This window comes from Leishmania infantum, chromosome 12 (assembly GCF_000002875.2).
Source record: "Leishmania infantum JPCM5 genome chromosome 12".
Lineage (NCBI taxonomy): Eukaryota > Euglenozoa > Kinetoplastea > Trypanosomatida > Trypanosomatidae > Leishmania > Leishmania infantum.
The window spans coordinates 167,265-180,986 of NC_009396.2; the positions used below are offsets into that span (position 1 = coordinate 167,265).

Consider the following 13,722-nt stretch of genomic DNA (forward strand, 5'->3'; position numbering starts at 1 on the left):
TCTCTCCTTCTCGTTCCCTCTCTCCCACTTTCCCATTCCGCGTACGTTGGCCTTCGCGGCGGGGTGCACTGGAGAGTACGCGAACGGTGTGACAGTGCGTAGGTGATTTGGCCCCTTTTGTTTGTGTTTGTGTGTGCGCGTGCGTGTGTGTGTGTGTGTCTCCCTGCGTTGTTGGTTTGCCTTGTTTCTTTCGCTTCCCCACCATCACCATCATCCCCCTTCCCTTCCTTTGTACCCTCGTGAACCGCTCACACGCGCAAGCAAGCACTCCCCCACCTCCTCCATTTTTGTACCCTCACATCTCCCTCCCCCCCCTCTCCCCCTCCCTCCCTGTGTTGGTGTGCGTGTGCGTGTCTGTTGTTGTTGTTTTCAGTTCTCTGCTGCTGCGGCTTACCTTCGTGTGGTCAAGTCCCTCTTTTCACGTCATTCCCTCTTCCCGTGCTCGTCTTGCCACATCCGACCTCGCGTGTTTGTGGGGTGCGCGTAGTCCGTGTACGCGTCTGTCGGGGGTACTTTGAGTCCCCACCATTCCCTGTCTTTCTCCCCTCCCCCCTCTCTCGCCGACTATCCCACGAGTAGTCCCTTTCTGTGTTAGGTTGTGTGCAGGGCGTCAGTTTGTGTGTTGATTGCATCGCTGGTGTCGTTGCTGGCCTTGTTACTGTCGTTGTGTTGCGTTGGGCGTGTCTCTCCTCCCTCCCTCCCCCCCATCCCCCCCTCCCACTTCAGTTTTTCATCCCCAAAGCAGACTGCATAACGAAACGCGGAGACGCACGCAAGCTCCATCATCAGACACATTCTTAAGAGAGCGCGCGCGCTCGCTGGACAAGGCACGCGCGTGCCTTTCACGTACGCTTCAAGTATCGGACTCGCCACCGCCGCCGCCTTCCTCTTTTTGGTGGTTTGGGGTGCTTGCATAATCATCGAAAGAGAATTGGAGGAGGAGATCAAAGACCTGACGACGGCCGACAAGCACGAAGGGTACGGTGTGATCGAGGTGCAGGACGGTTCAAGGCCGCCGTCTCTTCGTTCCACTTGCCACGCCCTCTCTCTCTCTCTCTTCACGTACCCCCTCCTCCTACGACCTTCCGTCTCGCCATCTCTAACCGCTGCACAGAATCACGAAATAACGCATCGGTGACGCGGCGTCCTCTTCCCTACGTAACGTAGACATCTTGCGTGTGTTTGTGTGCGTGTGTGTGTGTGTGTTGCGCTCTGTTGTTTTGTTTTGTTTCTGTCGTGTTTCGGACTGTCGTCTCCCCTACCTCTCTCCTGGTCCTCCATACCGACTCCGTTTCTTGTGCTCGTCTCCGCTGTCCCGCCTCCTCCCCTTCTACATTCTGCAATCTCTCCGCGCCGACGGCTTCGTGATCAGTGTCTCTTTCGTGTCCCTGTTTCGTGTCCTTCTCAAGCTGCACAGGCGCCTGCCGCGGCTTCTTCCCGTCCCGAAAGCAGAACGAAGCGGAAAGGACGCGGAGGCGGCACTCGTTCGTTGTCGCTTGCGGCTGACGTGTCGCTGCTACCCTCGCTCTCTCTCTCCATTCCCGTGCAGCGCGTGCGTGCGTGCGTGAGGCAGAGCTCGCTCGCTGCTGGTCGATTATTTACTTACTCTTAGAATAATTCAGAGATCGCACAGAGACGTGTAGACGTGTCTGTCTACCCGTCTGTGTGTGTGTGTGTGTGTGCGTGCCGGTGGCAGTCGTGGTGCTCGGAAAGGAGAAGACGAAGGCGGAACGAAAAACTTCGTAGGCGTCCATCGTTCGTTCCCGTCGATACACCGGTGCTTCGATAGAGTGAGAGATTCGGTGCCGTCCAAGCGCTCACCCTCGCCTCCACGGCACATCTGCCTCACCACGCACGTCGCCCTCTCCGCTCTCCCTGCACACGAAAAAGTTTTGTGTAGAGAGTGGGGGGGGTCATCGCGAAGGAAGAAGGCGACGCCCATCGGAGGTGCGTGTCTTCTCTGTAATTACAGAACAACAGACAAGTAGAGAAGCACACGGAATCACAGATACGCGCGTCGTCGGCGAACCAACAGAGGACGGAAAGGGCGGATCCACACACGCACATACAGGGAGCAGATCAGACGACTCGGTGGTGCCTGTCGCCGTCTTGGTTGATTGGATCAGTGAAGATAGGCGGGGGAACACAAAAAAAGGTCCAAGTGACACGTAGTGGGCGCGTGTAGCTCGAAGATCCAGCGGACGAGTCAGGCAGAAGCCGCACGAAAAGGGTTTGCTCACCGTCCCTCTCTGTCTCTGTCTTTGTCTGTCTGTGTCTCCGCGTATTGTTCTTGTGCGGATCTGTGGAGTCAGCACCTCTCTTCGTCTTTGTCTTCGTCATCACCCCTCCCCTCCCCCCTCTTTCCCCCGGCCGTTTTCCCTGGCATCGTTGCTGTCTGTGTGTTAGGCGTGCATCACACCTGTGCTGCGGCAGCGCGTCACCCATCTCCTCTCCTCACGCACGAGTATCCCAGCATCACTATCACCCCTTTTCTATCCCTTCTTTTTTCCTCATCATTTCTCGTCCTCAGTGCCCACCCCTCCCCACCCCCTCCGTCACGAGACACACACACATACACACACACCTCGCTCTCGCTTCTCTCTTCCTTTGATCGCTGCCGTGGTGAGTGTTGCATTCTCTGTGCCTCCCCTTCATCCGTCCTCCCCCTCCCCCTCTTCAGACATCTTTCTTCTTTTCTTCGGGGTGGTGGTTGCTCGCTCTCGTCTCCCTCACGTGCACCATATCAAGTGTGTTCCTTAATACGCTTCTCTCCCGTGCCTGCGTGCGTCTGGAACTAAGCAACTGTGTGTGTGTGTGTGTGTGTGTGTGTGTGCCTGCACCTCATCTCCGCCGTCCTTCTCCCTACTCAGGTTCGAAAAGCACAGCGCACAGAGGAGGAGGAGAAGGAAGAGGAGCACACATACGTCTTGGTCGTTTCTCTGTTGTGGTCGCGCGCTTCGACTTTCGCACTCCTAACACCTTCACCCCCTTAGCGTTTATGATATATCGGTTTCTCTAGGCACGCAGACGAAGCGATACACGGGATTGGCTAGAGGGCTCTGTATCGTCTCTCTCCTCCCTCCCTCCACCCACCCATCCATCCATCCGTCCATCCAGCTGCCGCGTGAAGGCATCTGTGTTGTGTTGCTGTTGTTGTCGCTTGCTTCTTTGTTGGTGTCGCTCGGCTCAAGTTTTCCGCACCTCTCTCCTTGCTCGCTCTTCGGTTGCTTCGTAAGTCGCCTTCCTCTCCCTTTTCGTCTCTTCCCCCGTACTCTCGCCGCCGCCGCCGCCGTCGTCGTCGTCGTCGTCGCTTGCGTGTGCGTGTGTGCGCGTCGGCGCGGGAGGCTCGATTTCCCTTTCGTGTTGTTGTTTGCCACCGCCACCCCTCATCTCATCCCTGTCCACAAGTTTGTGCAGCTCCCTTCACCTTCACCTTCACCTTCACCTGTGCATCTGTGTTTGTGTCTCGCATCATCTTCAGCGCGATGTTCGCCCAATCCGAGAGCGAAGAGCTGCTGCATCTGCTGTCGCAGGTGCGCCTCGTGGCGGACGAGGAAGAGCGTAACGAGCAAGAGCAGCATCAGCAAGAAAAACTGGAGCAGCGGCATCGCCCAAGCGTCGACGGTGAGCACACGATGCCGGTGTATACTTCTGCTGCCGGCGCGACAGCGAAGGTACTTGACAAGCAGATAAGCAACGGCAGCTCGGCGAGCATCGCCAGCGGCGGCGGCGGCTCTGCTGCAGGACGATATACCGCCTCCTCCACCGCGGCCGTCACGAGCAGCTGGACTGTGCATGACAATACGGACAGCACCTTTGGCATCAACACCGCAGCGGCGAGCAACAGCTTTCTCGCCGACTACGAGCACCACCGCGCGAACCCGTTTGACCAGCCGCCCGTGACTCGCACCCCGGCCACAGACGTGAAGGTGCTGCTGCAGCCGTCGGACGAGCGTGCAAGGTGCATCGAGGTGGACATGGCCAGCCGAGGCGACGGCTACAACGTATTCCGGCAGCCGAAGCAGCTCCTCTTCGCCTCCCCATCAGCAGCGGCTCAGGTAGTGACTGTGCAGCAGCAGCAGCAGCAGCAGCAGCAGCGGCGGCGTCTCGAGCAGCTGCAGCAGCAGAGACCATTGTCACTAGTGACGCACGCGCGCCAGTCCATGCCCTCCCCCCACGCGTACAACGTTTACACCGCATCCGTGAGCACGGCAACCAGAACGACGACACCGCGCTCGATCGACGATGCAGCGCCGATCTTGCCGGTTGCGGTCGAGCGCGAAGGCAGCGGCTACCGCGGTGCTGCGGCCGATAGTGCGATACTTCGAGACACCCCCTCACCAGCTGTCACCTCATCGGCACCATCCGCCTACACCAAGCGTGATGGCAAGACGGTGGCGGAAGTAGTGCTAGAGGGCATCTCGGACTTTGCAGCTGTGATACAGAATGATGGTTTCGACGGGGATTGCGAGGAGGAGTTTGGCCGCACCAGTGGTGGCGGGGGTGGCGGTGACCGGCTATCGGATGTCTGGACGCCCGCGCGCAGTATCGGCACGCCGCAGTCAGCGCTAGATGGCTCTAACCGATCGCTGCGCCTGTTTCACCTGCAGCAGCAGCAGCAGTCGCATCAACACCTTCACCAGCACCACACCACCCCATCTTCTCCGTCCTCCGCGGCTGAGGCTGCTGTCGCGCAGTTCTTTCGTGTAAGCAGCAGTGTCGATGTCATGGACAACGGTGGCCTCGACAGTGCGTGGCGAGCGAGTGTTGAGGCGGAGCTCGCGGAGCTCCAGCGCGGTGGACGACTGTCCATGAACAGCGCGGTGGTGCAGGGAACGCCGATATCGACGGTCTCGCCGCTTCCACCAACGTCGACTACACCGTATCACCAGCTGCTCAGCCAACTGCGGCACAGCCCGTCACAAGTGCCGGCGAGTGGGCTTGGGCCTGCCAACACTGCCTTCACGGGCAGAGCGGCGCACGCGAATACGCCGCCGGACCGACGCCCGCCATCATCATCCTCACGCCTGGCCAGCATGGGGCCGACGCCGCTCTACACAACCCACATCACGAGCATACCGCGAGCTTCCTCCTCCGCTGCAGCCGCTGGCGCATCGACGGAGCAGGGCCGCAGCTGCTGGCCGCGCTCCAGCCTCACCCCGTCCGAGGCGGCAGCTTTGTGGGAGCGCCTAAGTCCGTATGAGAGGGCCGCCGCCGCAGCAGCAGCAGCAGCGGCAAGCTCGAACGCAGCCTCCGTCGCCGCAGCCGCGGCGCTGCTCCGCACCCCTGACACGGTTTCGAAGCCAGTCACGCTCTCCTCGATTGCTGCACACCTTCACAGCGGTGTTGGCGATCTGGGTAGCTCGGACGAAATGGGCGGAGCGCACGCGCACGCGGACAATCCTTCTCGCACCTATGCGTCCCCGCCAACGTTTACCACGGCCCCGATGCGGGTGCCTCGCCCAGCCAGCGCGGCGCAGCTCTTCCCACCGTCGTCACCATCTCAGCCCAACTCTGCATCGCCAGCTACGGCCGGCACAGGCGTCTCGCCGCACCACGGCTGGCAGCAAAGCCACAGCAACCATCGGCAGGGGCAGTATTCGCAGACAGCATCACCTCGCACGAATGCAACGACGGTGATGGCCCTGCCACCACCGCCACCGCCACCACCTGCGTCGACGCCGTCACTGGCGACAGCAGCAGCAGCAGCAGGCCCGTACAAATCCCAGCAGAACCATTTGCAGACGCCTTCGATGCGCCGTTGGAGCCCCGTCGACGCACCTCCATCGACCACCGGTGTCGGCCCAGTCGCCGGTAACGCACACAACACCAACTCACCTCCTTCCTGCAGTCTGCGTCCGTCGCCGCACCCTCGTCCGTCCAACGGCAGCTCGCCGGCGCTGCGGCGATACACCATCACCACTCCCAGCAGTCACGCGACGACTGCGACAGCCGCCAACAACAGCACGAACAGTGGCGGCAAGAAGCACGTCGATGGGAGCCCTCTCGGGGTCAGCGGTGCATCGGTCGCTGACAAAGGAACGTCGCGCGAGGCGCGGCCACGTGTGCAGCTCTCGCAGACGTCCTGCTCGACTGGCGTCGCTGCCGCGGTCTGCGGCGGTGCTCGTGGGGCCCGCGGCTCGCTGGGGGCATCTGCACACGGCGCTGGCGGTGGTGCGAGCCCGAGCTCACCGTCATACCACCACAACCACAGCAATCACGCCGGTCACCACCTGAACAGCCCCTCGAACTCCGCAGGCGCAACCGCCGGGCCCGGGGCGTCCATGGTGTCAGCCGCCGCCGTCCAAGCACTCATCCAGCGCCTACAGGCAGCCGCGGCGATCGTGCTGCCCAACTCTCCGTCCGCGTCGTCCGCTGTGACGGGTGGCGGGCAGATGTCTTTCAAGGCTGAGGAAAGCGGCGTCGCCAGCGTCGCCGCCGTGCCCGACGTTGCGTCGGCGCCGATTATACTCGCCATGTCGCACGATCAACACGGCTGCCGGCTTCTGCAGGCGGTGATCGACGCCGAGTGCAGCGAGGGCGAAGCGATTGACGGAGGGCACGACGAGCTCGCGGCAGACGATGCCGCCGCCGCTGCGAGCCGGGCAGGGGCTGAGCGGGACGGGAGCGCCGCAGTCTCTCCGTCGATGACAGCCGGGGCGGGTGCTGGAGAGAAGAAGGGTAGCGTTAACGAGCGCCGCCGTCGTCGTCGCGCCGAAGCCTTTGAGAACTCCATCCCTGTTCGCGTCGTTCTGCGGGCAATCGAACCCAAGCTGGACGCCGTCATGGCCGACGGGTACGGCAACTTCCTCCTCCAAAAAGTTTTCGACATGGCACCTGATGCGGAGCGCCAACGGCTGCTGCGGCTGCCGTCGCTGCAACATCACCTGTGCGAGGTCGCCTGCTCTCCCCATGGCACCTTCGCGGTGCAGCGGCTCGTCGAGACGGTTCGCAACATGGAAGAGGAGCGCCTCGTTTTCGTCGCTCTGGAGCGTGATCTGCTGCGCCTGCTGACGAACGCGAACGGGGGCCACGTACTGATGAAGGTGATGGAGTGCATCCGGCGCCAGTATAACGCCTTGGCATCTGGCGCGAGCAGTGTGACAGAGCCGTCATCCGCGTCCATGGCGGCGCCGGGCGAAAGCAGCACCGCACCATCACGCCGCCTGCTCGAGGAAAGGGTGGCGACACTTTTTCAGGCGATTCAGCAGCATCTGCTGTACGTCTGCCAGCACAAGCAGGGTTGCTGCATTGTCCAGAAGTGCCTGGACTTCCTCCACGCGTGCGCTGGATTATCGCCGTCGTTGCCGTCATCCTCTGGCGCGGTGGAGCAGATGGACTACTTTGAACGCATGGCAGCGCTTCTCCTTCCCCACGTGCAGGAGCTCTCCACTCACCCGTTTGGCAACTACGTCGTGACGCGCCTCGTGGACGTCTGCTACGCGCGCGGGAGCACCGCCACCATCGACGCCGTGGCGGCCGGCATGCAGCGGGACTTGGTGCAGATGTGCACGAACAAGTTTGCATCAAATGTGGTTGAGCACATTCTGCGCCACTGCAGCGAGCGGCGCATTCGCCTCATCTGCCAGGCGCTGATGATGCCCCTCGCCCACCCCTCTGCACCAGCGGTGTACGCCTCTGCCTCGACAGCGGCGGCCACAAACGCCGCCATCGCTCGGCTGCCGTTGATCATCGTTGTCATGGACCCCTATGGCAACTATGTGATCCAGACGCTGCTGACGGTGGCGCCGGTGGACGAGCTGGTGAGCACGCGCGCAGAGGGAGGCGGCATGCTACCCGTGCTTCAGCAGCTTCTCCCGCTGCTCAGCTCACGCAACTACGGCCGGAAGCTGGAGACGAAGACGGAGCTCGCCTTGCTGAGGGTGGAGCAGCACCAACAGCAGCAGAAGCAGCGCCGCAGTTGATAAAGTTGGTTCTCCTTTTTTTTTAACATTTTGCGTGTGTACGTGTGGCCACCGTACCCGGCTGCTGTGCTCAACCGCGAAGGACCGCTCAAACGCTGTGCACAGCTCGACCGGCTATTTTCTGCACAGGCGCGTCTGAAGGTGCGACGAGGCTCTCGCGCATGACGCACGCATCACAGACCCACCCCCACCCCACCCGCCCAACTCTTCATCTTTTTCTATTGTCATCTTCCCCTTCTTGGTTAGAGCTCTTCTCCACGTATGAAACCTGCAGCGAGCGGGACAAGGTCCGATATACGCCTCTCCGCCTCCCCCTGTGTGTGAATCTCTGTCTGTATGTGCGTGCGTGTCGCGGGGGAGGGCGGGGGGTGAGCTCCGACATCTTTCTGTTTCTCTGTTGCCGTGCCGCGAGGCCTATCACGCATCCAACGTTACCATAACCAAAAAAGAGCGAAAAAAGAATGCGGGAGCGGTGTGGCGGAGTGCCAACGTAGAAGACCGGGAAGGATGGCACACCCACGCACGGTTGCGGAGGCGGTGGGGGCTACTCCGTCCCCGCCGTTCGTTGGTGTAGCGACTCTGTCTTGACTGTGCGCGCCAAGGCATCGCATATAGACGTATGGCATACAAGCGAAGACAAGGGGGAGAGAAGGAAGGCGATGGTGCACGTCTGTCCTCCGCAGCCCCAAAATACTCTTCTCCTCGGCCCCACCCCTTTCCTTCTCTCGCGCTTCATCCATATGTTTTTTGTTGGCCAACGTTGCTGCGCGTGTGTTTGGGCCCGACACATGCACGCACGCCCAGGCTGTATGTTCCCCCGTCTCCCCTTCTCTCGCCCGCATCGCCACCCGTTGCCCAACGAAAAGCGCCCAATTCTAATTCTTTCCTGATAGTGTTCACTTCCCGTCTATCCCGCTCGCCACCGCCGCCCTCCTCCTCGCTCTCTCAGCGTGTGGGTCTCTGTGTTGCCCAATTGGAAGCCTACTCCGCGGTGCAGTGTCCCCTATCTCTCTGTGGGTGGCACCCTCCCCACTCCCCCCCCCTCTCGTCCTCGGCCCCCTCCTCATACTTCTATACGCTGTGTCAAGGGGCGACAGACATGGTTTCCATGATCGTCGCTGGCGCCACTGGCGCCATCGGCCGCACCGTCGTGCAGTATGCCATTCAGCAGCCGTCAATCGACCGCGTTGTGGCGCTGACGCGGTTCAGAAACACCGCTGTGTCGAACTACGAGCATCTCTTTGGTATTATCGTCGCAGGTGAAGCAGGCAACACCGACAGCCGCGGCGAGGGCGCCAACAGCAAGAGGGAAAAGGGTAGCAAGTTTCCCGCTGGCACCGTCACAGCCACGCCCGCGGAGGCTGCCAAGATCAGGCCTATTACCATGGACTGGGAAGAGTTCACGCAGCTGTGGGTGGCGAAGCGCAGCAGCACCTGCGCTGCCGCTAGCGGAGCTGATAACCGTGCCGCGGGCGCTGCGGCCACTGCCATCACAGATCCCATGGAAAGGTACAGAGGCATCTTCGGTGGTCACACGTACGCCGCCATGTGTCTCGGCACCACCCGCAAGGACGCTGGGAGCGCCAAGAGCTTCACTCGGTGCGACTATGACTACGTGATGGCCTTCACGGAGGCTGTGCTGGCGTACTCGGCGCCGGCTGGCCTGTCACCAGACAAGACATTTGTGCACCATATCGGTGACGGGGGGGTCTCGAAGCAAGTGCACGTGCAGGAAGGCATGGGCAAGGAGGTCGACGTGCTCGCTGCCATGAACGACAACGCGGCCCAGTCGTCGGGCACGCTTCGCGTCTTCTGCCAGGTCAGCTCCAGCAACGCCAGCAGCAGCTCATGGTTCCTTTACATGAAGACAAAGGGCATTGCTGATGAGTCCACGGTGGAGCGGGTGCACCGGCACAACAAGCTCGCCACCGCTGCCGCGGCGCTGTCACCGGTGAATCTTCTCTTGCTTCAGCCGGGGCTGCTGGAGCGCCATGGCAAGACCCGAACCACCGAAAAGTTTGCCAAGCTCATCATGTCGTCTATCCCAGTCGAGACCTGCGGAGCCGCCATCGTGTCGGCATGCAGGAGCTTGCCGATCCAGCGCAGCGTGCAACGCGCAGAGGCAACCTCTGCAGCCGAGCTGGCGAAGCGCGACGAGGTGGAAGGGGCGCAGGTGGAGAAGGAAAGCAGTACTGTGGCGGCTGGCGTAAGAAAGACGCCGCTGGGCAAGCCATATGTGGGGGCCAAGGCCCTGCGCAAGGCTGGCATACCGTCCAACGAGCCGCTGCCGTACATTTACGAGGCGAACAACGCGGTGATCACGGACTTGGCATCCCGGCTGACGGCCTAAAGTGCAGCGTCAGAGAAAGGAAGGGAAAGGAAAGTCGGGAGAGATGCAACAGTGCAGTGGCAGAGACACGCAGAAAATCAAACCGAGTATTCGTCAGCGCACTCTGCCTGCGCTCTCCTTCTTACCATCCTGGCGACACATCATTCGTGATGCGCGCTGGCGACGCCCACAATACAAGCCACCTATATTACCTCACCTGCCCCTCCCTTCCCCCCAGCACACACACACACACACACACACACCATCTTCTCCAAAGACACCCACACAGAATCGAGAACACCTTCCCATGCACATACGCATGCGCAAGGATAGTATCTGCACATGATCTCCCTATATATATATATATGTGTGTGTGTGCTCTGTTTACGAGTTGACCTGTTTCAGCGTTGCCGCGGTGTGCTGCGCAGCGCCCTCTCCCACAGCCCTTCTTCCCCTCCCTTTCTCACACTCTCGCTCTCTCGCTGTTGCGCGCGCGTGGTGTTGTTGGCACTCTTCGTACCCACCCGCCCGCGCACGCAGGCAGATGTGTGCGTGCGCAAACACCTGTGTACGCGCACAGACGCAGACGTGGAGAAACAGCGTGAGGTGCAACACACCAGATCCCCGGTACCCCTCCCACATTGCGCGTATCAGGCATACGCCATCGGTCCACGTGATGGCGCACACTTCTTCTCATTTGCCACTGCCCTACAACCTGCCTCCAGCCCACCTCCCCTCACCGCCCCCTCCTCCTCTGTGAGCTGCACGCAGCTGCACTGTGCACGCACGAAAGTAAGTGCTCTCTGACCGGGCCTTGTGTGCTTGCTGGCTTGAGTTCCTCTCTCCTTGTTGGGGGTCGTGGTTGATGAGCGCACCCGCGGCCTCCGCCACACCGTTGTCAAGCGCCGACTCTTTCGCTCTCTCTCTCTTCATGTGCTATCGGCAATTGGTCGTCACTGCTCCCAAAAGCCACTTCTTCACGTCGCTTCGCCCCGTGCGAAGACGTCGCACCCGACGAGCGAGGCGCAGTGCGGCCCGTCGTACGGCGCGCTGTTGTAGGCCAAAGAAGCAGGAAGCATGGTCCCCTCGCCGCAGCGCACACGCACAGTTGTTACACCGCTCCCCATCCCGTCCCTCTTCCCCTGACAGACCCCCCTCCCCTCACCCCCCACCCCAGCCCGGTCACAGACTCATACAGACGTACCTCTACCTCGAAACTGCCTTGCCCCTCTCCATCTTTCCCTACCCCTCTACCGCTTTAACCGTTGCACCGCGTCCTCCCACACGCCCACCCCCGCCCGCCGCTCAAGTTCGTGCGTATAACCACCCACTCGCCCTCTGCGCGCTCGCCCCAACTAACGCCCTCCCACCTACCTCTCTCACAGCCTGCCACACACATCACACCCCTCAACGGGACCAGACATGGCTGCCTTCGCCTTCTCGGCCCACGCGCTTCTTGCGGCCGTCATCGCGATGCTACTGCTGCTGGCGCTGCCGACACAGGCCTGGTGGGACAAGGGTCACATGTGCATCGCCGAGATCGCGCGCCGGAATCTCAAGCCAAATGTGCAGGCAAAGGTGCAGGCCTGCGCCGACGTGCTCAACAAGATCGGCCCCTTCCCCAAGAGCACTAACATCGTCGAGCTCGGCCCCTGGGCGGACGACCTCAAGTCCATGGGCCTCTACACCATGTCCACCTGGCATTTCATCGACACCATCTACAACCCACAGGACGTCAAGGTCACTATCAACCCCGTCGAGATCGTCAACGTCGCTTCCGTCATCCCGATGCTCATCAGCGCCATCACAAGCCCCGCCGCCACCTCCGACATCATCACCACCTCTGTCGCAAACCTCATCCACTTCGTCGGCGATATCCACATGCCGCTGCACAGCGCCGACCTCTTCTCGCCCGAGTACCCGCTCGGCGACCTCGGCGGCAACAAGCAGATCGTCATCGTCAACGAGTCCGCCGGCACATCCATGAAGCTGCACGCCTTCTGGGACTCCATGTGCGAGGGTCCGCAGAACAACGCCGTGCGCCCCCTCGACAAAGACGCCTACGCCGAACTCTCCGCCTTCGTGGATAACCTTGTCAAGTCGTACTCCTTCACCGAGGAGCAGATGATGATGACCAACTCCACCATTATGGCGGCCGAGAGCTACGAGCTGGCCGTCAAGAACGTCTACCCCGGTATCTCCGACCGCACCGTGCTGTCCGAGACGTACAAGGCCAATGGCAAGATCCTCGCCGCCGGCCGCGTCACGCTGGCCGGCTACCGCCTGGCCACCATCCTCAACACCGCGCTCGCCGGCGTGTCCTTGGACACCATCATGAACGGCACGAAGCACATGCAGGACGAGGTTGAGGTCACTCACACTGGTGACACCTACAACTACTACGCCTTCTCCGGCGTCGAGAGCGGCGCTGCCGCCGGCATCTTCCTCTCCTCCTTTGCCATCGGCTGCCTGCTTGCCACCGCCGTCGTGCTCGCCGCTCTCTACATGCGCCGCGGCAGCTCAAAGGACGAGAGGGCCGCCGCTGCCTCCGCGAGCCACGGAATCTGAGCCCGCGCACGTGCACCCATCGGCTCCTCGCCTTCGGTGCCTTCAGTTCTTTGCTCTTTAACTTTCTCTTCCCCCCCCCCTACACCGTTGACTTGACCTGCCCCGCCGCCTCCGCCCTCTTAGTTGACAGCCGCTGCTCTCGCCCCGACGCTCTTGCGGCTCTTTGATTGCCTCTCCCTTTCTTTGCCTTCTCCACGTTGGATGCTTTTCTCGCCTCATCTCTCGTTCTCCCCTCGCCTGTTATCCTCTGCCTCCCTCCCACAGGACTTGCCTGCGTTGGTGGTGCGAGAAGGCCCGGTGGACAGACAGAGAGAGCGAGCGAGCGAGCGAGCAAGAGGGCCGGAGGGGGGAGACATATGGAAAGAGATGGCGCGACCGCCTGCACCACCATCCCGCCTTCGATCCCTCAGGGAAAGAGACTCCTCGCCCCCTGCGCGCGGCTCCGTCGTCTTCTTTCGTGCTTTCTTCGCTTCTTTATCCACTTCACGTGTGCACATTGGGACACGGATCTGCTCTTTACGTCTGTGCATATATATATATATAATACACACAGAGAAAAGTATTCATATAAGTATGTACACATATATAATTGTCTAGTTCGTTTCCGGATTTTTACGGTTTCCGTTTTTAGTCTTTGGTCAGCATCGTGATGGCTAGTGGCATGAGCCCACCCACCCATCCCTCTCGTCGGTGTGTGCCCGGGCCCGTGTGCTTCTTCGATCACAAGTAATATGTCTGTGTGTCTGCGTGTGTGTGTGTGTGTGCTCCTCTGACGTTGACTCTCTCACACACACGCGCGCAGACACCCGCGCTGTTTTCGGTCTCTTCGACGGCAATCGCCGCCTTTCGCGAAGGTCATCTCCGATTATTATTTTTTGTTGTTCGCGACCCTCGAGTACG

General features: G+C 61.0%; 3 protein-coding genes across 3 annotated transcripts; all 3 read left to right on the forward strand.

Moving 5' to 3' along the window:
- Positions 1–3,485: 3,485 nt before the first annotated feature.
- Positions 3,486–7,925, forward strand: PUF4 (putative pumillio protein 4; the record flags this gene model as incomplete). Its single annotated transcript, XM_003392229.1, has 1 exon — positions 3,486–7,925. The coding sequence occupies one exon, from the start codon at positions 3,486–3,488 to the stop codon at positions 7,923–7,925; it is 4,440 nt and encodes a 1,479-aa protein (XP_003392277.1).
- Positions 7,926–9,024: 1,099 nt separating this feature from the next.
- On the forward strand, positions 9,025–10,275 carry LINJ.12.0340 (conserved hypothetical protein; the record flags this gene model as incomplete). The annotated part of the gene is made up of 1 exon (XM_003392230.1): positions 9,025–10,275. One exon carries the CDS (start codon positions 9,025–9,027, stop codon positions 10,273–10,275), a length of 1,251 nt encoding a protein of 416 aa, XP_003392278.1.
- A 1,401-nt stretch (positions 10,276–11,676) lies between these two features.
- On the forward strand, positions 11,677–12,822 carry LINJ.12.0350 (putative 3'-nucleotidase/nuclease; the record flags this gene model as incomplete). The annotated part of the gene is made up of 1 exon (XM_003392231.1): positions 11,677–12,822. One exon carries the CDS (start codon positions 11,677–11,679, stop codon positions 12,820–12,822), a length of 1,146 nt encoding a protein of 381 aa, XP_003392279.1.
- Positions 12,823–13,722: the final 900 nt, after the last annotated feature.